Genomic DNA, 25401 nt, shown 5'->3' with positions numbered 1-25401 from the left:
GTGCTCCCACCATGCTCCGTGTAATATGAGTTGAAAAAATTAGTTTGATTACTTCCCAGTTGACAGGACAGTGTCCATGTGATCAGATGCTTCCAGGTGACTGTAGCAGCTAGCATTTCTGGTAGCTATTGCATCATATGCAGAAAGTCCTTTTAAAGATCTCTGCTGCAGAAATTAACAAAGAACTTCTGTTTCCCTTCATTTTCTTTCTGTTGAGAAGAGAGACTGTGTTTTAATTGAAGATTTTCTGTGTATGAATAACATCAGTCAGGCCCACTAACTGTGCAGGCAACCTGGAGGCTTCCAAGAATATGGAGGTTGTTTCAAGCCTTAGTGTTAATCAACCGTTTATCTACATCAGGGGTAGTCAAACTGTGGCCCTCCAGATGTCCATGGCTGGCAGGGGTTCATGGGAATTGTAGTCCATGGACATCTGGAGGGCCCCAGTTTTGACTACCCCTGCTCTACGTATTCCTGTCTTAAAGAATCAGACCATTTATAGGTAAACTGGGCTTGAAGAAGGCATCTCACCTGCAAAATTTTTGTTGCCACATGCAGAATACTACCCACAGATGTCTGAAGCACGTGTCATTAATAGTTTCCCCTGAAAACCTTAATTTCTCTCCTTGCAAATATTGAAGTGGGTATTGCTTTTCAGGATGCAAATATTGAAGTAGGTAATGCTTTTCAGGATGTTCAGACAGGATTTGTTGGTAGTATTGTAAGCAAACTGAATATTCCATTTATACCAGCCACTGCGGATTTCTACAGATTTTCTTCTGTCCTAGGACTGAAGTTGGAAAACACACGGCTTTTTAAATCTTCCCAGGCAACGGTAGTAGTACTAAGTCGGGGAAGAGGCATTGGCCCCAGAACCCTGTCTCTCCATTGTGGGGTGATAGCATCCTATCTATGACCTGCGCAGCCCTCTATCTGAGGAAGTAGCATATATATCCACCTTGTCTTGATTATGAAGAAGGTATCCTGGACCTGGGTGCAGTGACTATTGTCATGCTGATATCTCAGCTGCTGTCCTCATGAGGAAGATGCTGTGACACCACCTTCTCCTGGTTGTAATGAATGTAGACAGATATAGTAACAGGTGCTGTGCCCTTTCTTGAATGACCTTCCTTTCAAGGAAGAAGAAGTGACAGGTAGACTACTTTGCAAAGAGGAGCTTGAGATATCTCCTGGGTAGTTCAGATCACCAGCCCATGGAGAATTGTCCCAGTCAGTTAAAGGGCAAATGTATGCAAGGTCTTCCTCTTATCAGTGGCTAATGGCTAAGCTTTAAGATTTACTGCCACACTAGTCACTGGGCTATGAACAGATGGTTCATATACAGCCAATATCCTACTAGAACCATGTAGCAGCTATTGAACACCTATTACATTAGTTAGAAATTACTTATCCTGTACAATATAATAGGGAGAGATGGATGGTTGGGAATCTTCTCTTTTGTCTGTCCTTATTCTTTAGTGAATTGCATTGTCAAGGACTTTGTAATAGTTTACTATGTTGAAATGGCACCTGTGGTTCCAGTTTGATGCTTTAAACAATTAGCTGGGTTAGTAATGTTCTTGGACAAATCCTGCTTTCAAGGTCCAAGAATAACTGAATTTTTTTAGAGATGGAGAATTTGAGTAAAGAGACCTGAGACTATATAGAGGAAGTGTTAATGGAAGGAAATTAGAAGAAAAGACAAAGAAAGGACTGTTGATTTGGGTAGGTTATAGAGAGAATGGATTTTTTGTTCTTAAAAAATAACTGTAATACATTTCATATATATAATATGTAAAATTTTAGGTGTGTTACAATGGAACGTGTCTTGGAATATCATCTGATTGTTTTAGATCTGTGATATGTACCTAATTTGTATGTTTACTTTTACGCATTTCTAAGCTGTCATGTTACATGGGCTCCCATAACCATCTCACAAAGCAAGGGGACACCTCCCTTCTCTCTATCTCCATGTAGCATGTTCCAATGAAATGGGTCCCAGAGGCTTACTGGTTACCATTTGTAGTTACCATCAAACAGCATAACAGACAGGGATGAATTTTTTCAAATAAATTGCAGTACTTTCATTCTATCTTTATTGTTTGCTCAAACTTTATTGTATAATTGATAAACAAATTCTGCTAGGTGTTCCATTAAAGAAACAAAGGAGAATTTTCTTCTGTTACTTTTTCTCCCTTTCTATGGCAACTGAAATATATGTGTGTTTCTTGCATTATGAAAGGACAGATGCTAAAAAAAAATTGTCTTTGTGCAGGAGGAGGGAAAAATCGATGGCTGTTGAAGCTATACCATATAGCATCATTTGTCTAAAGCATTTAGATAATCTATATCCTATTTCCAAACTTGCCAGATTGTATTTGGAAATGATGTTAAGGTGCTTACCAAGGTTGAACAGATTTGGCTCAGATCTTAAATAAACTTGCGTTATCTGTAGATGCTGAGAAAATGTGTTACCTGGAAACACATAGACACCTAAGAGCAAGAAATTGTCACAGCTTACCCTTTGGTTTATTGAAATAAGTAAATGAAAATTCTGAGCATGCACAATTAATTTAAAGTTAGAAAGTTCCAATATGGAGGAAGAGATAACACACTGAAAGTTAATAATATCCATTGGCTTGCAGCCAGGGTACAGTGAAGGAGAAGCAAACTTTTAAGGTAGCTGTCAAAGTATTCTCCACTAGGTAAAACCACCCAATATGGGTGGAGCCAGCCACATATCACAAATGCCTAGACTGAGTTACAATACGGATTGAAGAATGGCCCAGTCCTGGAGGTGAGCAGAGAGCCAGTACTGGTGCTAGGTGAGAAGCATAGTAATTCAAAGGAGAGAAAGTGCTGCAGGGATTTCAATATAAAAAGAGAGAATCATGCATCCTTTTTCATTTCATTATAGGGACCCATCAGTACTTACATTTGTACCAACTTTCAGAACATAATGGAAATCCTAGGCATTTTGGAGTACAGCCTATGTATTTTAATGAGATATATGTATTTACTCTCACAGCTCAGTTGTTTCTAGGGGATAGCTGCCCAAGAAACCCCCTTAAAACAGCTGAGATGTGGGCTCAGGCTGCCCCTGCCAGCAGCTGTTTTGAGCATAAAATTCATTAACCCAGCTCAGTTCATATGTGAGCCAAGTGGGTTCTTGGTTTGTTCTAAACAGGGCAGCCTGCTGGGCATGGGTCAGCCCATGAAAGCCCCTTTAAAAAGATGAACTGCACCCAGCAGGCTGCCCTAGTGGCTCAATTATTTAACTTATAGAGAAAATAGTGGAGGGTGGGGAAATGAGATGCCTCCACAAGTCCTTGTGGGTTTCCACTTATATAAAATAATGTGCAGCAGCATCCTTTTGAACAACGACCCACATCAGAGTTTATATTTTCATACTTGCTTTATTGTTAGACGTTTTTCTACTTTGGTGTATTTGTGATGAAAACTATTCAGCTACAGAGTTGCCTGTCTAATATATCCCCCACGGGAGAACTATTATATTTGAAATATGTTGGAAATTAGCTTGGCTCTAAATTCTAATTGGGAGTACAATGAGATATGGCACTCAGTATGGGCCTGTGTTTAAACATAAGCTGATTGGAGCCCAAACTGAATCAAGCCTAAGTTAACCATTTTGAATAAACCTCCCAAACGTTCAACAATCACAACTTTTGCTATTTTTTTGTTTTGCATCTATAAAATGGAATTGTAGGCGTGATTGATGAAATAAGCACTGTTAATCAGTCTGCACACTCAAAATGCTGTACAAATAACCTACAATATGTACCACTGGGAAATGCATTTGTGGTTTAGGCAGCAGGTTGCCATCTGCGGATAATGGTGAAAAAATGGTTATGGTTCAAAGCCAGCTGCTTGGGTGAATCAGTTTTCTGAATGGAGCTACATTTTTGTTTAGTTCTCACATCCTTTTTTCTACACTGGTGTCCACATCCATACATACATAGCCTTTTAAGGTCTGTTTTTCCTCCTATATTTTCTTAGCAGATTTCATAAATAAGCTGCCTTGAGTGGATGTTGCTAATAAATGTTCTAAATACACAAATAAATTACTATCTATTTGGTGGCATAATGCCAAATAATTTTGCTCATGAAATAGCACTATGACCTGGGTTCATCAGTCATTAGCCTCAACTGACTGAGCTTATTCTTCCCAATTTTGCTTCAGTTATACAAACACCTCAATGAGCATAACTGTTTTGACATGAGTCCTATAAACCATATGTGAAATTATAGGATTTTGATACTTATGGTGGAAGGCTATACTAGAGGGGGGGGTTGTGTCAGACATGAACATATTATGTCCACCTTCTACTGTTGCTGGACAGTAGTAACAGTTTCTGGACATCTGTGTTCCTCCATGTTGCTGACATGATGTTGGATTTTGTGGCTCAGTTCTGTATTCTTTGAGGAGTCTTGTGTCAACAGAAGGCCCCTTCTGACAGAGGAAGGCATGGCTAGTAGTGAAGCTGGTTGGTGGGTTCCAACCCATGAAGCAAAATGAGAGATGTATGAATATATATTTGTTTTCATATCATTTTTATGCATAATCATTTTAAGCCTGGCTTGTGATGTGTGTCAAACTCATAATTTCATTTCTTGATGTGCCATTTATGTCACGCCATGAATGCATCACTTCCATATTGTTTAGAAGCAATTGACACCTCCCTGAGATGACTGGTTTTAGAGGAAGCGGTATATAAATTGAAATATAAATAAATAAATAAAAACAGATATTGATTTTCAACAACATTTCCATCATTTTTGGTAATTTGTTGGGGAAAGAGATCATTATAGTTTCATCCTGGTTGTGGATAAATCAGAAAAAGAAACTTCTGCTTTTAAATACAGAGTTGCCAGAAAATTCAAGCAATATCTAAACAAACAAACACGCGCACACACACACACAAACCATAAAATAAATATTTAGTATTCACCATGGCTTTTTATGTCTCAGAAGAATTTGAACATCTCTAATGTGACTTTGGAGAGGAATTTTTTTTTTTTTTACAAATTCTATCTGTAAATAGGTTTTGATGTATAAATTACCCAAATGGCATTTCTGCAAACCATGCTTGATTCTCAATAGTAAACAAACATGATCTCATGCAGACATTCTGACCTTTTATGACATGTACTAAGCAGCTTTAAAAAAAACTAGATAAGTTACCTTATTGGAGTATTAATGGACTGTGAAGAATTGAAATGGTCTGGATCTGATGACCTCAGATAATATTGTTTAACCCTGATACCCATTTTCTTAAAAAAAAAAACAAAAACCGCTTCTGTTTTGTTTTTGCTACAGCAGTTTTGTAACATATAAAAATATAACTCTTAGTATTTACCACATCTAAATGCAAGGTCATATCTTTTTGTAATCCTGATGAATAATAATTTAAAAAGCCACAGTCACAACATCTGCTTCAGGCCAACTTACTTGACAACTAACAAAGCTGAAATGTTCACCCACTGAACTGTTTTTGTTTTTATGTCTTTGGGGAACTTAGAAACCTGCTGTGGCTATTTGTCTTAGCCTAAATATTGTGTAAGTCAAAGTTATGATGTTGTTCTTACTACCCAAGCAGGATTTTGGCAAAGCTGTATACATATTTCCTAATTAAAGTAAATAAGAAGCCTAAAAACGAATTGGTCCAGCAAATAATATCAACTCAGCTTACTCTGCGTTACAGTCCTTAAAACAGTTCCAGTGAAATAATAGGACTTGATTCCCAAAAGATGATGTTATATTATATGATTCCACATACTCAGTCCTGAGATCCTCAAAAGGAAGAACGGTATATAAATGTTATAAATATGAAGCAGAAGATACAGGATACACTATTTGTTAATATTTTTGCTGTCTAGTCACAACTGACTTATGATGACTCCAAAGGGTTTTCAAGCCAAAAGACATTCAGAAGTGGCTAGCCATTGCCTGCCTTCGTGTCATGACCTTGTATTCCTCTGAGGTCTCCCATCCAAATACTTGCTAAGCCTGACCCTGCTTAGCTTCTGAGATCTGATGAGATCAGGCAAGGCTGGGCTAAAAGTAAAAATTATCCTTAGAGCTTATTTGTTCACTCCTTATGACTGAACCTGTTTCCCAGAATTCCACGTGGCATTAGCTTGCGTACCGTATAATACCATGATGCTCTAGAACGTTCAAAAATTTCTGTGTGTCATGAGCCCTCCAGCCAGTTCAGTGACCCAGACACTTGTTCCGTAGGGGAAAAGCCCAAGGAGCCAGAACCACTGTCTGAGGAGGATCAGTGGGACCACTGAGAGCCTAACTTAGCAGAGGTGACAGCGGGCAGGGTGCCAGCAGTGTCCAAGCCCATCCTGTCAGAACCTGCAAGCAGCCCTACAACACTGACCTCTATGAGCACCGTTGTAATGTGTACTCTTTATTGGACTACTGCATTCTAGACCAGTTGGAGTTTCTGGAGCATTTTCAAGTGAATGTGAACGTGCATAGAACATGTTACAGAAGTCTAATCTGGAGGTGACCGTTGCATGGATCACAGTGGCTAGGTCACATATCAAGAGATAAAGTGCCGACTTTCACGCTTGGCAGAGGTGGTAGAATGTCTGGCAAGTGACAGTTGCAACCTCCGTATAGACTGTTTATGCACTGGGAACTTCACTGCCCAACTCTCATGCAGGAGTACAAATCCGGGCCGGATGAGGTGCACCAGACCAAATGCTCCCCCATCTGGGTGCAGGAAGAGGTGGGGCAACCTGCCATGACTAAAACTCTAGCCTGCAGCCCAGCATGAATCTTCCAGTGCATAAACGGTCATCGAGAGGCATCCAGCATCATACCAAAGTTCTTGACAGGGATCGAAGGTTTTAAATCAGCCCTGTCAAGAACCAGGAGTTGCATCACTTCCCCCTGGCACCCTTTATCAGGAAGTCTCTCAACATTATTCTCATCCCCTTCTCATACATCCCCGTTTCTTTCACCACTATGGGAACTGCAAAAGCTGTGACTTCTAGGGGTCTAGGAGTTGCACTGGTGGTTGGGCCCCCAGAAGCCATGGTGGGAGCTGCAGCAAGTCCCCAGGAACTGCAGTGGCAGTGCAGTGGCACAAGGGCCCCCAGGAGATTATGCACTAGCTGCAGGACCCCCTTCTGGAAAGTGTTCAGTGTGTGCACATATTTTTGTTTGCAGGAGACATAACAATCCCCATAGATTTAAAAACTTTTAAAGATTTTTCTGTAATTTTTTTGGGGGGGAGGGTTCATACAGATTGGAGAAAAGTCTCTCAGAGTAGGGCCAGCCACAAGAGACATCTATATAGATGAAAGTCTTGTATGAATTTCTGAAACAATATTATCAGGTGTGTCCAAATGGGAACCATGCAATTGGATGAGAATGGCATATTATGCCATTTTACTGTATCATTTGAGTATCGTTTTGAAACCCCGAATTGTGTTTTCCCCCAGAGATACACTCACACCTATATAAGACACATTATAGCAGAGTACAACACACCGTGAACCAGAGGTACATTTTTTCCAGGTTCCTCAGTTTGCAGTCACTAGCGCTCTTTCTGACATTTTTTGCAATACACATTGGATCTATGACTTTTTTAAATAGAAGAAGAGGAGAAGTTGGTACTTATATAATTTTTTCTCAACCAGAAGGTGTTTCGAAGTGGTTAAAAACTGTCTTCCCTTTCCTCTCCCCACAACAGACACCCTGAGAGGTAGGTGAGGCTGAGAAGGCCCTGATATTACTGCTCGGTCAGAACAGCTTTATCAGTGCTGTGGTGAGCCCAAGGTCACCCAGCTGGCTGCATGTGGAGGAGGAGAGGGAAATCAAACCCAGCTCACCAGATTAGAAATCCACACCCCTAACCATTACACCAAGCTGGCTTTTGATGGGAAGCTTACGGATCAAAACAATGAATTTCTGTCTAGCATTTCCTTTAGAGAATTTATATGTTGTATAATGCAGTTTTCCCCCCACATCAGTAGCGTAGGATGAGATCCAAAATAACTGCTGCCATTCTCACCGCTATGTATTGCAACTAGACACTAATGTACAAATAATATACTTTTTCTCCTCTAATGTCTAATGTTGAAGATAAAAATGAGTTTCCTACATCTATCCCCCCCCCCCCGATCCCTCCCTTCTCTTTAGGAGATTAGCCACCATTAGGTAGCACTTACTTCGTCTGAGGAAATGGATGCATGATCAAAGTTCTTGCCATTTGCCAAATCATTACTACACATGTCTGGTGATTTGAGCCTGAGACACTTATTACTTATCTTTGTGAAGAACAGCACCTATAGTACATCCTGACATTATCTCCCCTGGAGCCCTTTGTGAACTGGTAAAAAAATGCTGTGATCCAGCAAAGACTGCCTTGTTAAACAGCATAATCATAAGCGGATGGTCGCATATTCTGCATTTTCTTTCACTCCATCACAGCTGAAATAGTCATTTCAAGAAAGAAGCAGTGCACTATTGTGATTTTCAGCCAATGGTTTATTAGTTATCCCTAGGAAACTTGGCTCCCTAAATTTATGTGATATAATCCTTTATTACTTGGGTATAATCCAGGACCATAATATGAAGACATGTTCCAAGAATTTTAAACAATACTATCCTTCAAGCTACCACTGAACATTCCAAATAGTTATTTAGGCACCTCTTTTTCTCCACACTGGAGATCTAAGTGGTCTACAAAATACAATTTAAACAAACAGAAAACTACTGCAGTGAACTGAAATAAAAGGTACAATAAAGATTATTAAAACCTCAGATTGCATGATGGGCTAATCCTGGATCCCCAGGGCTGGCTCAGTTAAGGTCACAGGATAAGATCTGAGGACAAAGATTCCCTCCAGTAAAGACTCACGCACCTGCCACTCCCATGCTTAAATTACCTGCAAACAGGAAATAGAAGTTCAGCCATGATCTTATTATCTGGTAGAGATTTCCCAAGAATTCCCCTCCTTTTACCCCAAATGGAGTTGATTTCAGGGAATTATAGGAGTACTCATTTTTTTAGTCATGGAGAAGGGCAAAGATCTAACCATAACAAGTTCAACAGAGAAAGTACACTGTAACATCCAAGAGCAAGCATTCATGGCACTGTCATCTTAAGTATTCATGTTACAGGCTGGCATTCTGGACAGCTCTCTTTGTATTATCTGAGCTTCTCCCCCTTCATGTACAACTGTCTAGAGATTTTGTTGACTGTGACAAAGCCAGGGAGGATTTTATTCTTTACTGTCTTTCTCAACAGTGAAATAGTCCAATAAAACCACTGAATTAAAGATGCATTCAAATAGGTAGTACTGCACTGAACTGAAATTACACAAACCCACTGAAATGTATAGTGCACCCCTAAACAGTTGCACCCATCTAAACCCATTGACTTTAGTGGATTTACAGTAATGGGTAAGTCTGTTTGGGATTGCACTGCTGGGCCTAGTGGAGGGGGGGAGGGCAGGGGAGCAAGCATAAAGCACTTCAAGCAGAGTCTAAGCAAAGGGTCCAGTTGTAGGGCAGCTGTTGAGAATGTCCCTCCATGTCTTTCTAGTGCAGGATTCCTGCATAAATAGTAGAATTAAGAGTTTGTTTATAAGAGCTGCAATGGAACAAAAGTAATAACTATTCTGTAAGATAAGGTCTCAAGCTCTTTAGTAATTCATATATCAAAACTGGCACTTTGAATTGTACTCACATGATAATAGGCTTGATTTATAGAACGTAAGTATACTTTATAGCCATAATGTATATGTATAATGTATGTGACGTTTTTACAGCTCTTGTAAAAATAGGTAGCCCTAGCCCTCAATTTATATCACAGGAGGAATTTATATTATTACGAACACTGCCTTTGTTCACAGTTAAGATACCTTGCATTCTAGTTATTTCTCATGGGCATAGGGGAAACCATTTAGCTTGCTATGTCAAAACTCCCAATGACTATGAAGCCAAAAGCTTGCTTTAGTTCCAATTGCACTGGGAATACCACTGTAAGCAGGAAGACAGGAATATTCTCTTCAACACTGCATTATTAGATGTGCCCTTTTCATGGAGAAAAGCAGTTGGGCTGGCTGAATGCTAAATGATGTACTGCCATTTTCTATCACCACTTTGTTATGTTAAAACACCAGAAGGCACTGGATATTTTATAAACACTCTATTATTGTTTATTTTACAGGCTTTACCCGAGGGGCAGACAGCATCTTGGGATACAGCCAAAGAAGATGAAAATCGCAATAAGAACAGATATGGCAACATCATCTCCTGTAGGTGCAAATTCAAACTGAACTGAACTTCCTGTGTATATCTTGTAAGCATCTAGTGGGCGGGCGGGTGGGGGAGGGGGTTAAATATAAACAAAAATAAAAGCTCAAAATAACTGGCATTATTTATCCAATGCGTGCAAAACCATGCTTCTTTGTTAGTGTTCCCCCCCTCCCATCGTGTTTGCTTCATTGTTTCTCATATCTTTTTGGTATGAATTTCTCATTGGATATTAGAGTCAATATTTTGCCCTTTGTCCTCCTACAAGGAAACCGAAGAGGGATGAGACTTGGAGTATAAGATGTTATTCAGATCTTAAAGGAAAACTATGAAAGACTTGTGTTCAGGTGTTTGTGGAGTTACTTGCTCTTCCGGATATGAGTGAATGGCCCTCTATTGGATTTCTTTTTTTTTATTCAGATTTTTTATTTATTCAGAACTTTTGGTTCTCCTCTTTTGGCTGTTGTTTTATGGATTTCTTTGTGTTGCATATGTAATGTCTCATACGTAATGATCTCCTAATACTTTGTGCCCAGAGTATGGGTGGCATTTCCCTGCATTTCTCTTTTCCTGTATTTGCTCCAAACACCCAGAGGGCTCATTCCCAGCAGTGCAGGGGAGACACAGGTTTTAGGGTTAAAGTGAGGAAGGCCAAGGGGTGAAATCACTCCTCCTTCCTCTTCTGCAACAGCAGCAACTGTGAACAAAGGGGAACATTTCCTTTTCCTCTTCTCATGCCAGTCCATCAACCTACACAGTTGTTCTTCCACACAGATCCTGTGAACAGAGGGGAACACTGGAAAACTCCCTGTGCTTTCCATGCCTGGATGTCGGTGTAGGGCAGGGGTAGTCAAACTGCAGCCCTCCAGATGTCCATGGACTACAATTCCCAAGTCCTAGGAATTGTAGTCCATGGACATCTGGAGGGCTGCAGTTTGACTACCCCTGGTGTAGGTGGTGTAATTTATTTTATATGTACATGCATATCTCAATTATATGAATAATTGTTACTGGATTTGCACATTATAGTGATAACCAGTTTACAAATCAGTGCAACAAAAATAGAGTAAAACATACACAAAAAGAAAACAAGCAAGCAAAAGTGCAGATTTTTCATATCAAAATGAGGAATTGCAAGTTACATCTAGTCTCCATCGGTCATTCCAATAAGGCTGGTTGTTCTTTCAGGAGCTTAATTTTTTTTCCTGTTAGATACTTTTTCTAAACTTTCACTGATACAATTTTTTATGAGTTTTACACCAAAGTTATAATGTTAGCTTGATGGCTGTTCTCATCTGATCTTTTCTTACCATTCTTGGAAGTATCTATGTGCACTGAAATCTAATTCATATGAAAAATCCTTCTGAAAATGGTCTCATCACATCTAAAAGCTTCACACCTAAAAGCCTAGCCTCTAGTAAAAAAAGTGAACACAATTTCTGGGTAATAATAACATGAGTTATTTTGTCATCTCTGAAGTATCTTCTATATAAAGAGGTACAGGACATCTACAAATATGAAAGGGAAACTAATGATCCTCAAGACAGTGCTCTTACCACAGAGGAAAAAGTCAAGAACTTTAAGTCAAGATAAATTTGAATTCAAGGGAATTTATCGGTAGAGAAATATTGCTGAGTTTAGTATGGAACATTGCTGCCATAACTTTGGTCTTATTTACACAGAAGGAGAATGTTGTTAGAAGAAGAAGAAGAGTCAGTTCTTATATACTGCTTTTTCTACCTAAAGGAGTCTCAGTGCAGCTTATAAACATCTTCTCTTTCTTCTCCTCACAACCTGTGAGGTAGGTGAGGCTGAGAGAGCCCTAATATCACTGCTCGGTCAGAACAGCTTTATCAGTGCTGTGGCAAACCCAAGGCCATCCAGCTGGCTGAATCTGGGGGAGCACAGAATCAAACCCAGTTCTCCAGATAAGAAGTCTGCGCTCCTAACTACTACACCAAGCTGGCTTTCATGCCAATGCTGAACTATAAAAGAGGCTCCACTATTCATAAATGTCTTCTTGAAGGACAAGTATGATGATAGCATGGTAACAAGCATGGTATGAACAAGTTCTTTGTAATGGCTCAGAAATTGCACTGTAAGGTTGTCCATTGCGAACATATTTGAATAGTGAAGTTGGCAGATCTTTGGATAATTAAATCTGGTGACTAGAGCTGTGAAGAGATGAGACCCATTTTCCTACAAACTTAAAAAGGTGCCCAGGCCTGCGGGAAAATGTGATTTTTTTTAAAGTACATTGGAGAGTTAAAAACTTCAAAAATAAGTAAAGAACCACCAGTAGCTTTAAAAAACAGATTTATTCAGTGGCTGTTACTAGAAAACCACAGTATTCCAGAACAAGGGAAGTGTTTGGAGTAAAAAGACAGGGGAATAGGCAGGACCCTTCCAGTCCTATTTTAACCTTTGAGGGAAGATTCATTGGGGCAGCTGATTAGGGTTGCCAGTTCCAGGTAGTACAGTGTTTTGGGGTGGGGGGGAAAGGCCTTGACATGGTATAATGCCAGAGTCCACCCTCCAAAACAGTCATTTTTTCCTGAGAGGCAGATTTTGGTTGTCTGGACTTTATAGTTGTAATTTTGGGAGGTTTCCACATCCCACCTAGAGGCTGATGACCCTTGGCCTGGCGGAAGGCTATGGGTGACTTGATACCAAGCAAGTTCCAGGTAGGCCAAGCTGCTTGCAACTATTCAGCAGAAGGCATCCTATGAAAACCAGAAAACCAGAAAGTGTAGTATAAAAGAGCTTCAGAGCAGGCTCTGTGACACCGAGGTTCAGATCCCAATCTTGCTGTGGAAGCTGACTGGGTGATTTAGGACCAATCACATACTTTCGAACAAGCCCATCTCACAGAGTTGTTGTTCAGGTAAACCGGAAGAAAGGAGAAGCTTCTGTGGTTTTCACTGTGGAGAAAGACTAGTTTTTTCTAGATAGAGACTGCCAGGAGTGGGGGGTGGAGAAGGCCTGGTTCTTCCCTATCAACATGGGCCTACAGCTCGACAGACCCCATTGGCCCCAACTTTGAAAAAGGGAACGCAGAATTGTCCACATTCCCTTTGCATGGGGCAAATGAGGGCCTGATCCACAGGCCAGCCCAGGCCAGCCCAGGCTGTGTCATGTGGCAGTGGGGATTAGCCCTGCTTCTATATGAGCTCCCTCATGGCCTTTTCCACCAGTGTGATCTCTAATTGGCTGACATTGACAGTTATCAGGAAAAAAATGAGCCAGTGATTTTAAGGGGGGAAAATGGTGTGAAACTACAATAAATGACGAAAATGATGGAGGTGAACACCGGCTATTTTAGACTTCTTCTGAACCAATTCTGCTTTCTACAAGCATTGTTTTTGGTCCAACATAAAAATGGGCAAACATTTGGTGCAGCCAAGGAGGTTTTTCTAGTTCTTTTCATTGTAGCAAATCTCTATCTGACTTTTCAGCTAGAACATAACAACCCTGGCAGCTTGCAGTCATATAAATGTCAGATCTCTATAAAATATCAATAAATATAAATTAAAACAATTATTAAAATAACTATAAACTACCATATCAGAATGAATACAAAGAAATATGAGTAGCAACCACAGCAGTCCTAAAATATAAACCTATAAAACCTAAAATCTAAACCTACAAAAAGATACAGGGCAAAATAAAACACAAAACGTATCAGAGGTCTTCCGAAACCAGTAAATATTAACAAATCTTCAGAAGGACAAAAGAAAGAGGGGCTTCAGAGGGCAAGAGCTGCTCATAACCAGATGTCTCATGACCAGATGGCTGAAAAAGTATGTTCAACTTCAGGTTGCCCTTTGTCTTCCCTCAGATTGTGTCAGTTCTCAAAGCATGATATCACCAGTGGATCTCCAATCCAGAGCACATATAGGTTGCCCTAGAAGGTTGAGCCAGAATCAAAGGGCAGAAATTCAATCAGAAGAGTGACCAGCTAAACATGATTATGAAGAATTTCAGAGAGTTTCTCAGTGGACCGTATTTCCTCAGGAGGTGGTAGGCTTTTTAAGAAGGTTTTTAAGGCTCACAGCAATGCTATTTCTGTCTCACTATGTAGCTAGTCATTATTAGGGAGATCATGAGAGGATGAACCAGGGCTTGGTTCTTGTGGCCCTTTCTTGTATGCCTAGTTATTACCGATTGCCACTTTGGGATCAGGAAGTAATTATCCTTCAGGCCAGATTGAGCCAGAGTTTCTGAAGGTTTTTTATTACTCTGGAGGTTGGGGAGCAGCCAAGCCAAAAGGCCCGGCTCTGATGATTATGCATGGCACCAGCCTCAACTAACCCCCGCTGGCACTCGCAGCATCCCAGGGAATGCAGACGATTCCGCATTCCCTTACCATGGGCTTTACGGGTGCTGTGCTAGGCCAGGGCTGGGATGGCAGCAGCATCGTGCACAATCAGGGCTGCCCTGCTACTGCCACCCCAGATTACCCACCCCCACCTTGGTCACTGAGAGTTTTCTCAGGGTAGTGTTTCCAGGGCACAGCCAGGAACCACAGGAGTGTATGGTGAGGGCTAGCATTCCAGTGTCATGATAATATATTGATTCACTTTGGTAAAGTCATTGGACTTTACCAAAGCAATGTCATTGGACATTTTAAGATTTGCAAAAAATAAAATAAAATGTTTTGCAAATCCATGGCATCGCATCCATTTTTTGCTGAAAGAGATGTCACAAACTGGCACACTACATGCATGTGTTCCCTAATTAGCTACTGTTTTCTCCTACTGACCTTTTAGGTGCCAGCAGCCAAAGGTGAGATTTGCTGGGAGAACTCCTGCTGCAGTGGGACACCTGACAAGCCTATGCAAAGGGAATGGAGGGAAAGCTGAAGACTGGGATGGGTGTGGGGCAGATAGGAGGAGGAGGAGGTAGTTCTTATATGCCACTTTTCTCTACCTGAAGGAGTCTCAAAGCAGCTTACATAAGCAGCTTACATTCTCCTTCCTTTTCCTCGCCCCACAACAGACACCGTGTGATGTAGGTGAGGCTGAGAGAGCTCTGATATTAATGCTCAGTCAGAACAGCTCTATCAATGCTGTGGGGAGCCCAAGGTCACCCAGCTGGCTGCATGTGAGGGAGTGCAGAATCAAACCCAACTCACCAGATTAGAAGTCCGCACTCCTAACCACTATACCATGCTGGCTCTCTTGGTAGTGTGACATAGGTGAGAAGAAGAAAAGGAAGCAGGAAAGGGGAGACTGGGGAGGGGGATTTCTATAAAAGGAAACAGTAAATAGTGAGAGGAGGGCAAATAAGATGCTCCTGTGGATCGCCTGTTTTTAGCACTTAATAATTAGGGTTATTAAGAGCCTTCTATGACGCAGGGTGATAAGGCAGCCAATATGCTGTCTGAAGCTCTGACCATGAGGCTGGGAGTTCAATCCCAGCAGCCGGCTTAAGGTTGACTCAGCCTTCCATCCTTCCGAGGTTGGTAAAATGAGTACCCAGCTTGCTGGGGGATAAAACGGTAATGACTGGGGAAGGGAAGGGCAAACCACCCTGTATTGAGTCTCCCAAGAAAATACTAGAGGGCATCATCCCAAGGATCATACATGACTCGGTGCTTGCACAGGGCTTGCACTCGGTGCTTTACCTTTACCTTTAATTAGGGTTATTAGTTAATTAACAAAATCACAGTGCAAGCATTGGATGAGATCAAACAGATTAAGTCGTTAAGTCTTCATATATTTGCACGTGCACAAAAAAGGTGTTAGGAAAATTGATGATATTTGCACAGGCATCGCAACAGGCATCTTGTTAAAAAGGACATTACTTCCTGTATGAGCAGGGAGTAGATTATCTAAGATACATTTACTGTAAGTAAATAACTAATATCCTTGTATGACATCTGCTGCTGGATTAATTTTGGATGCCTACTTAGTGGATGAAAATGATTGTGTGTGTTTTTTTCCTCTTTGAATGACTGAAATCATAATAATGAAAAATAAGGTTCTGAGTACACACATCACCCTTTCATCACATCTCTGAGGAAGTGCTAAACCTTTGATGATGTAAAAGGCCCCATAAAGCTGCTACACTGTTTCATATGGTTTAGAATAAACAGAACCCAGGATGAATGCGCAAAGTTAAATAAGTTCATCAGGGAAAGATAACCATTTATTAAATATGATTGCAGGGAAGGGAACGCTCTGTTTTAGTGAGGCGTGTGGGAAAGAACGAAGGAAAAGAACATCAAACAAGATGAAAGGGAAGCAAATATCAAGAAAATATTCACAAAGGTGGTTGGTTGCTCAAGAAAGGTAGCTGTTTTCTCTGTAACTAAAAATATAGATGTAAGACCACAGGAATTACAAAAGAAAACAGGCTATATTTGAATAGGGATAGGAAAAATGTAATCAAGTGTATGAAAAAAGGTATCCTTTAGGCATCAAATATAGTGAAAGTTCAGACCCAGAGGATGCTGGGAATGATAAAAATGGGGAAAATGAAGGGGTATAGATAAGAAAGTGCCGAGAAGGAGATGGTGAATATGAACGTGTATAAGATAAATAATGGGATAATGATTTTGCCCCTCAAAAGAATTATTGAAGTGAGTTAGTACATCAGTGGTTCTTCAGGGGGAGAAAGTCTGTGATTAAATAACAGAAGATGTGGTGGCAGTGAAACACAGTGTAAATAAAGGATAACAATGAAAAGTGAGAGGCTGTGTGACTGAGTTGATGCTAAGGGTTTGAGGATAATACCTCAGGGTGTTTGGAGGGTCACAAACTCTGTGCTAAAAGGTTTTCAGAGCTTCTTTCAGTGACACTGACATGGCACTATTTCATCATTTAGAAACAAGACCACTTGGTTTTAATGAAATCTTTCCAAGAAGGGTCTTGTTCACAAATACTGGAGAGTAGTGAGAAAGAGGTGCTAAAATGATGAAGAATAGATTTCACACTGTTATGGCTGCGGGTGGAAGACCACATTTTTTTACATTCTCCTGGGTTCAAAGTTCTCTGCAGATACAGCAAGGAAAGAGAAGGGGCAGGGTCTTTGTCCTTGGCATACTAGCATTCATTTTTATGTTTGTTGTCTGTGAAGGAACATTCAGAGCTGGAATCCACCATATGTCCTGATATCTCAGCATTCTACCTCAGTTTTCTATACGCTTAAATCATGTCTTTGTGCGATAGGATGGAAGGCATTCCATATTAGTTGTTTTCGCCCATTTGCTTCCAAAGCATTTTGCATGACTTCAAGGCAACCAATTTAAGTAGACTATTTGACCACTGCTTTGCTGAAATAGTAGATCTGGACCATTTGTTTATACCCGTCTCATTGTCATGACTGTTTCATAGAGGTCCAGATCCAGTAACTACTAAACTAAACTTACAGATAACTATTTAAATTTTTAACTATTTTACTTGCTTGTTTTACTGGTTTTAGTAGACTATTTAGCTATTTTACTTGCTTGTTTTACTGGTTTTAGTAGAAGTTAGTCACACCTAACCTAACTTGAAGGAGGACATTATACTTCTAAGTATTAGCTTAGAACCTGGAGCCTTAGAGCTTAACAATGTCCCCTCACTTGTTTACACTGTTTTTTTCTATGTTTCCAGTAGTAACACAGCAGTTGAAGGAAACTGCTCCTTAAACAAACAAAAAAAGCAAAAGGAGAGTCCAAATAGTCTTGGAACAGCACCCCAGGGGTAGGAAGGACTCTTGACTCCCTCCTAAGTAGTTTTCTTACTTGAAAAATGCCCCAAGGGGAATATTTTCCCTGATTTTGCTGCTCTGCATGTAGGATCTGTGAAGCAGCAAAACTGGTGAAATGACTCCTTCCCCTGTGCAGTTTTCAGTTGGGAAACCTGCAGGGAGGGGAGCCTTTCCTTCCCCCTTCAGCATTATTAGGAGCTCATTTGAACTATCCATTTTTTTTTAAGAAGCATTTCCCCACAGCTACTATAGGGTCGTGGGAAAACACAAGAAAATGAGTGTAAAAAAGTGGACCATATCATGTAGTCTGACTGCAGTTGTCCCTTCTGGGTGAACCATACTGCACACAGACAGCAGGAGTCAGCAACCCCATAGCTGACATGCTGCTCACATTGTACCAGACTATTTTGCTTCATACTCAGGGTCAGATCTCCACTCAAGGCTGCTGGGACGAGTGGCACAGGAGAAAGTAACAGCCATGGCTTATGCCAATCATACATTTCCAGATCTCTACAGTCACCAAAAGATTCCAAAACTCCTGATATGCTGGCAGCACCACTGGTACAACATAGTTTGCTACAAACATGTCTATCAATTTAAAGTCCTTATACAAAAGAGCCTCTTTTGGCGCTGAGTGGTAAGCGGCAGAAATGCTGTCTGAAGCTGTCTGTCCATGAGGTTGGGAGTTCGATCCCAGGAGCCTGCTCAAGGTTGACTCAGCCTTCCATCCTTCCAAGGTCGGTAAAATGAACAGGGCATTTTGTGTCCCTGCAGGGACACCATAGTTGTGGGGGAGGATCTGGGCCTCTTCTGGCCACTGCAGCAAGACAGAGAATGTGGAAGAATCTGCAATCCCTTGCCACAGGCGATCCGAGGGCCAGGGTTGGTAGGGGGCCAGGATTAGCCACACTGCCCTGTCGCTGCCAACCTGGCCTTTCTGCCCCATGCATAATCAGTCAAATAGTCACATTTTCTTGGGAAGTAAACTAATATTATTCAATCAAGTTCCTGATTTATGTGTAGGTTGCCTATTAATTGTGCAGAACAGCTTGGTTCTGTATATGGCTGATGACAGTGGGAGGAAAGTGGTGAGGCTAACAGGCAGAAAATCTGTACATGGGAAGTAGGCTGACAAGAAACATTCAGGAATTGACTTCATTATAGTAATGTGTTGGTGGGGGTGATTTTCATTATCTCAGTCTGCTCTCATTCCATATTGTTTCACTGCTGGTTATTAATTATTATTAATACATGAACTCACTGTATCACAATGAAATATGTATCTCCCTAATAGCTTCCAAACACATGGAAAATGTAATTTATGCAATAAGTTATGGTGTTAGTTTTAACCAAGCATGGCCCACTCAAAATACAAATAAAATGAAAGGCCTCATTACCTCCTGAAGGGTGAGCCATGATCATTAATATTTCTTAGCCTTGGTGTATATGTAATCTGAGGACCTTTTCATACCATTCACACATTTTAGTAGGAGAAACGTCTGATGAGAGAAAGAAAACACCTAAATGTTACAACCTCAGATGCTTGGCAGCAAAATTAAACACCTGGAGTATGTCAATTACTCCCGGAAACCAAATTGAACACAAATATAAACAAGCTTTAGTCTGTAAGGTTTATTTTCTCATTCAGAAAGGCATAATGTATGGCCATTTCACACAATTCTAATCCACACTTGTGGTGTGATCTCATGACAGATTTCACGTGGAACAACATAGGCTCAGTTTATATATACATGAAAGACACGTTTAATTGAGGTTCAGCAACTTCAGTTAAGGCCTGCCTCTCAAGGCCTTCTCTGTGACCCCATCTTCAGGGTTATTGTCGTTGGGCATAGGGCTGTGAAGGGGGAAGGCCTTGAAATCCTTGGAGGTAGGATAAACAAAAGAGTAAACAAAGAGTGAGTGACATCTCATTGCTGTGCTCTGCTGCTGCGGTTGGGCGTGTGGAATATGTATGCTAAAAATGACCTTATTTATTTACTAGAAAAATGACTCATTTCCTAAAAGTGCTATATATGCAAAAAGCAACTAATTTGAATGTAAATGGAAGATCCCACTCCCCCCGCATTTTGGTATCATTTGGGGAAAACCTAGTCTTACATATAATTAATGCATTTATTAAGGGGGGGGGGCTTGTGGGTTCCTCAGTAAATTAGCTTTCACTTCTTGGAATCAATTGCTTTTGTTTGTATTTTCAGTAAAGGTAATAATTGGGTTTTACAACGTTGTTTATAAAGGTTACATCTTCAGAACCTGACATAACATTATAGGGCAGGAGTAATCAACCTGTGGACCTCCAGATGTCAATGGACTACAATTCCCATGAGCCCCTGCCAGCATTTGCTGGCAGGGGCTCATGGGAATTGTAGTCCATTGACATCTGGAGAACCACAGGTTGACTACCCCTGTTATAGGGCACACACAATGTGGCCTGACAAAATCAGATTTATGTCAGATCTGGCCATTATAACAAATGAGTTCAATGCCTCTAAAGCAGGTGGTCCTTCACATAGGTTGGTCCAAACCATAAAGAGTTTTGCAGGTCGAGACCAGCAACTAATTTTGTCCAGTAACAAATTGGAAGCCAGTACAGATAGGTCAAGACTGGAGCGATATGGTCCCTATGACCTACTTCATTCAACATTGTGGTTGCAGGATTCTGCACCCACTGAAGTTTCCAGACACTTCCACATGGACTATAATGAAGTCATCTGTTCTACATGTAACCAAAGAATGCACCACAGTGGCCAGATCTTTTGTGCCCAGGAAAGTCTGCAGTTAACCAGTTTTACCCTTTTGTTTTGTTTTGTTTTGGCTAACCAGTCACAGACAGATTTCACATGGAGGGCCTGTGCTTGTATGTGGTCTGTGCTTGCATGATAACAAGGCTAATCCCCACTTCCACATGATGTTGGTGCCAGCATGGCCCCTTCCCAGCCCTGGCCCACTTTAGGCCCTCCAATGCCCCATGGCAAGGGAATGCAGATATTTTTGAAATTCCCCTTTTCACTGTGGGCACCATTGGTAGCCATGCCAGGCCAAGCTTGTTTGGATGAGGAAGAGCCGAGTTTGCCAGGCCCTTCTCCTCGCTGCCTATGGCATCCCAGCAGGAACAAAAAATCCCACCCACCCCCCGTGTGGAAGAACCTTTCCAGCTGCATTATGGGGACATAGAAATCCAGGGTTGATGTGGTACATCACCATGAACTGTCCCTGGTGGAGACACAGGAAGCAGCAAGGCATGCTGCCCCATCACAACAAACTGATGGTGGCCTTGAGCAGTGTCACTTGTATAGAACTGGTCAAAGCTGGTAAAAGGAACTCCTGGCTACAGCTACCATCTGCTATTATCAAGCAGTAAGTGTGGACACAACCCAAAGTTTCGTGTAAAAATTATCCTCCACTTCCTGGTAATGGCAAGGAGCTCCAAAAATATGTAAGCTTCTTCTCCTTTCTGGGATGGACATATTCTGCAGTTCTAACTAGGTGTGCTATCTGCAAAATGCAGGTAGTGGGAAAACAGAATAAAGTAGGCTAGAGTACTACAGATAGACATATATATTTATACAATACTATCAGCTGTCTGCCTGCAGAAGTGAGGATTCTGATATGACTCTGGACAATTATTAGGGCAGTTTTGACTGTTTTGCACTAAACTGTATTTAATATTTTGGGTTTGTTCCTTTATCCATAAATTTCATTATAGCAAAATTTGGGCCCAGCTTTTCAAGGATTTGCAAGGAATGAAGGCATAACCTTTCTTTTGAGTTGCTGCCCTATTTAAAAAAGTAATAACGAAAGTGTAGAAAAAACAATCCACTGACCTAATGTTATTATTTGATGGGTACATAAATGGAGATGACTAACAGTTTTATCCCTAAGGGATTTCTGGCAACATGGGTAACAACTAGGAGTTGCCACCAGCACCTATCAACCAGTGGGAGTTGGGGGATACATCTGTGGGGTGTTGTCAGCATGATGACATTACATTACTTCTGGACAGAACCTGGAATTGACATCATGCCACTCCAGGAACCTCTAGTTTTATCTAAAATTTCTTTCCTTTCCTAGAGAGGCATTTCCCCTGGAAATGACAATATTCAAATCTTTTTTTTCTCCAGCCGAGTGAGAGAGAACCAGCAGGCAGATGGAATTGCTGGCAAGAAGTCTCCCACCATAGCAGAAAATCTGCCAAACCTATGGTCCTAGTATGTTATTGTTAGTTTTTAGAAAGGGAAGGGGTTGTTTACTGTTGACCCCACTACCTGCACCAATTTCCTCTTGAGTCTCTTTTCCTATATACCAAGGTGTCACTTTCACAGTCCTGGTCTGCACATAACAGTAGCATGAGGTGTTCATAAGGTCTCAGAAGGTGAGTGGTAGAATGGAACATTTTACATTACAGGTGGGAGATTACATTTTTCAAGGTAACTCTATATTAATAATTATCTTGAAGTGGAAAATTGGCAGTGTGTGAAGAGCTGTGAGAACTATTGTCCTTGATTCTTTTTTTTTCTTTTCTTTTTTTTGGTAGGAAAGTTTTACATAGAGGGCTCTTAACACTCTGACTTCTTCCCCACAGTCAGAAGTGGGTCCTAACAGCTCAGAAGATCTCTGCTGCCTTATTCTGCTGCATGTGTAGACCAGGCCTTTCTTTTATTCTCTTTTGTACAGCTACTGGTCCTTGTAGTTGCAAGAAAAATGGAACATCTGAACAACTTTCCTTGTTTAGAACATACCTTTTATTAACCTTACCTTTCAGCAGGACAAACCAGGAGTGCTTCAGCTCTCTTTGAGAGAGCTACAAAAACCAGTCAGCATTCTAATCCTCTTTCTCCATTGATCCAGAAAGAGCCTGAGTTAGTCCAAGTTTATTTAATGTTGCAAAATGCTGCTGGGCAATGATTCAGCTGTGGCCTGAGAAAGGGTGTGTCATGAAAAATGCTAATACTTTAAAAATTCTTTGGAGAAATACTAAGTCCAACGAGTATGCAGTAAATCGAAGCTTGCACTAAAGGTGAACAGAAGAAGAGAGCATACATTAAAAACCAGCTTCTGGATGGCTCAGGAAAGCACCGAGCTGATTCTGGATACATGTAGCATTTTTTAAAAGATGCATTAATCATTTCCTGAATTGTTCATATTCTTATGCCCTCTTTGCCTTTTCTGTTTGCGTTAAAATGTTTATTCTTCCCTGTCTTCAACTGTCCTCTATTACTTGATTACTTTCAGATGATCACTCCCGGGTTAGGCTACAATTGCTGGATGGAGATCCCCACTCAGACTACATAAATGCCAACTATATAGATGTAAGTGCTGTGGAATATTTTTTTTTCTTCAAAAAGTATCGTTATTTTGAGCTCATTTCCCCCCTGCCCCTCTTGTTAATGTGGCAGAAAGGGCTGCTTTTTCCTAGGAGGTAAATGCCATTGTAATTAGGGCTAGGCAAGAGGGAGGACCTCTTCAAACCATGCTGAAGATGTTTGTGGCGCCTGAGATGTGGTGTCGCACAGAACAATGTCTTCAGGCAGGTCTTGTGCTCTCTATATAAGACATTAACAAAGAGCCAAGAGAGATGGAGTGATGTTCCATCTCTCTTTTATAGTCCCTAGTTTAATATGAGTTCAGTTGGATATAATCCCAAATATATGTGGCCGACCGTTTAAGCACATGCTTTAAATTGCAGGATAATGGAACGAAGGTTGCAAACATCCGTTTAAACCCTCTCTATCTTACTAATAATGTCCTGTGGATTCCTGCCAGAGTACAAAATTTGTTACCCATTAGGAAAGTATTTAACAACATCTCTTTTCCTAATGCAAGTATCTTTATTCTTTAATTATATGACAGTGTTTCTAAAAGATCCTTCAATTAAGGGAAAAGGGGGGGGGAAGCATATTTAATATGGCACAGCCTACACAGTTTTTGAAAAAATCACTCATGCCGAGTCAGTTTTGACAAGAAACAGATGTGTGTTTTTCAAGTGTGGGGGATGCAAGTTTCTCCATGTTCAGTCTATTAATGAGTTAGCAATGAAGTTTTTCTAAAGCAAGAGCATCTGGGTATGTACATGGAAATATGAAGGCACTTTCTGAATTCCGTTTTTGCGTAATCACATTCTTTCCAAGGTTAACCCTTTCTGAATTTTTCAAAATTACAAGTGAAGTGGAAGAGTTTCCACCTCTGAATATTGTTACTGGCATATGCTACACTGAATGGTTTTCTCTCCACCTAATCAATTATACCCAGATGGTACTTTATGGCAGTTTTGTCAATAGCCAACTACTGATTGGTACAGTGGAAAGTACATCATTGAGAGAAAATGACTTTCAGTTGAAGGGCCGGGTTTGACTCAAAGACCAGGCTTCATTTTTCTTTCTTACCTTTTTAGGGGAAATGATATGCCAGCTTGCGATGGCTTTCAACTAAACAAAACAAAACTAACCCCCCCCCATTATAAAACAGTTATGAAAATCAAAACACCGCCATTAGGAACAAACTATTTGTGACCCCCCTTTGGACTATTGCTCTACTATCCTCTGTATAGCATAGGTCATAGAATCATAGAGTTGGAAGGGGCCTTACAGGCCATGTAGTCCAACCCCCTGCTCAACGCAGGATCAGCCCAAAGCATCCTAAAGGTCCTCTTAACAGGATTCTGAGAGACAGCATTTTTATTATCTGAGTATATGAATTTAACATTCCATGTCAATAAATACACCTTTTCATACGTTGTGTTTGTCTAGTGATTGCTGATGCAAACGTACTGCATCAATAAACTGATGAGTCAAGGTCATCATTCATGCATCTGCTCCCTTCATATATAAAGTGACAGTCACAGGATTATTGGCAGTAGATGATGTATGCAGGATGGTGTACTCCATCTTTTCCTACACAACTTATCTCCCTACAGTTCATTGGTCTAGCACGTTTTCTGTGTTCTAAGCAGTGACCCCACCAGTGAATCAGGGGCAGTAAAATTCAGGAGGAGAATTGTTCCATGTTCCATTCTTGGAAATCCCCTTACTTTTGGCTTTATGTGTGTCTGGGGCAGACACATGAAAATATTCTATCACAAGAGAAACATAAAGGTTGCTTTTGGGTGGAATGTGTTATTCGTTAGCCTGTTGCTGAAAATTACTGTCATTATCCACTTTGGAAGAGAGTAAGTATTTGTGGTGCCAGATAACTTATTAATACAGCAAATTTACATCTGAAGTTCCTCCAGTAGTAGAATAGTATAAATTTTGATTTCATTTTTTTTTGTCTCCTTTTTCTCTTCTAGGGATATCATCGGCCTCACCATTACATTGCAACTCAAGGCAAGTTTGATTACGTTAATATAAAGATTTGTAAAGCAGTATGTACATCCCGCTTAGAAATGGTAA

General features: G+C 40.7%; 1 protein-coding gene across 10 annotated transcripts in view; it reads left to right on the top strand.

Annotated features, from left to right (window-relative positions):
* PTPRT (protein tyrosine phosphatase receptor type T) overlaps window positions 1-25401 on the top strand; it is a 769637-nt gene that overhangs the window by 683061 nt on the left and 61175 nt on the right. For all 10 annotated transcript variants that reach the window (XM_077335394.1, XM_077335396.1, XM_077335393.1 and 7 more), the window contains 3 exons: window positions 10215-10302; window positions 23246-23322; window positions 25299-25335. In XM_077335394.1, coding sequence (XP_077191509.1) covers window positions 10215-10302; window positions 23246-23322; window positions 25299-25335 — 202 coding nt within the window. The remainder of the gene's footprint in view (window positions 1-10214; window positions 10303-23245; window positions 23323-25298; window positions 25336-25401) is intronic.

The sequence above is a fragment of the Paroedura picta genome, chromosome 4 (assembly GCF_049243985.1).
Source record: "Paroedura picta isolate Pp20150507F chromosome 4, Ppicta_v3.0, whole genome shotgun sequence".
Taxonomy (NCBI): Eukaryota; Metazoa; Chordata; class Lepidosauria; order Squamata; family Gekkonidae; genus Paroedura; species Paroedura picta.
Note: the sequence above shows the minus strand (reverse complement) of the source record. Positions and strands in the feature narration are given on the sequence as shown.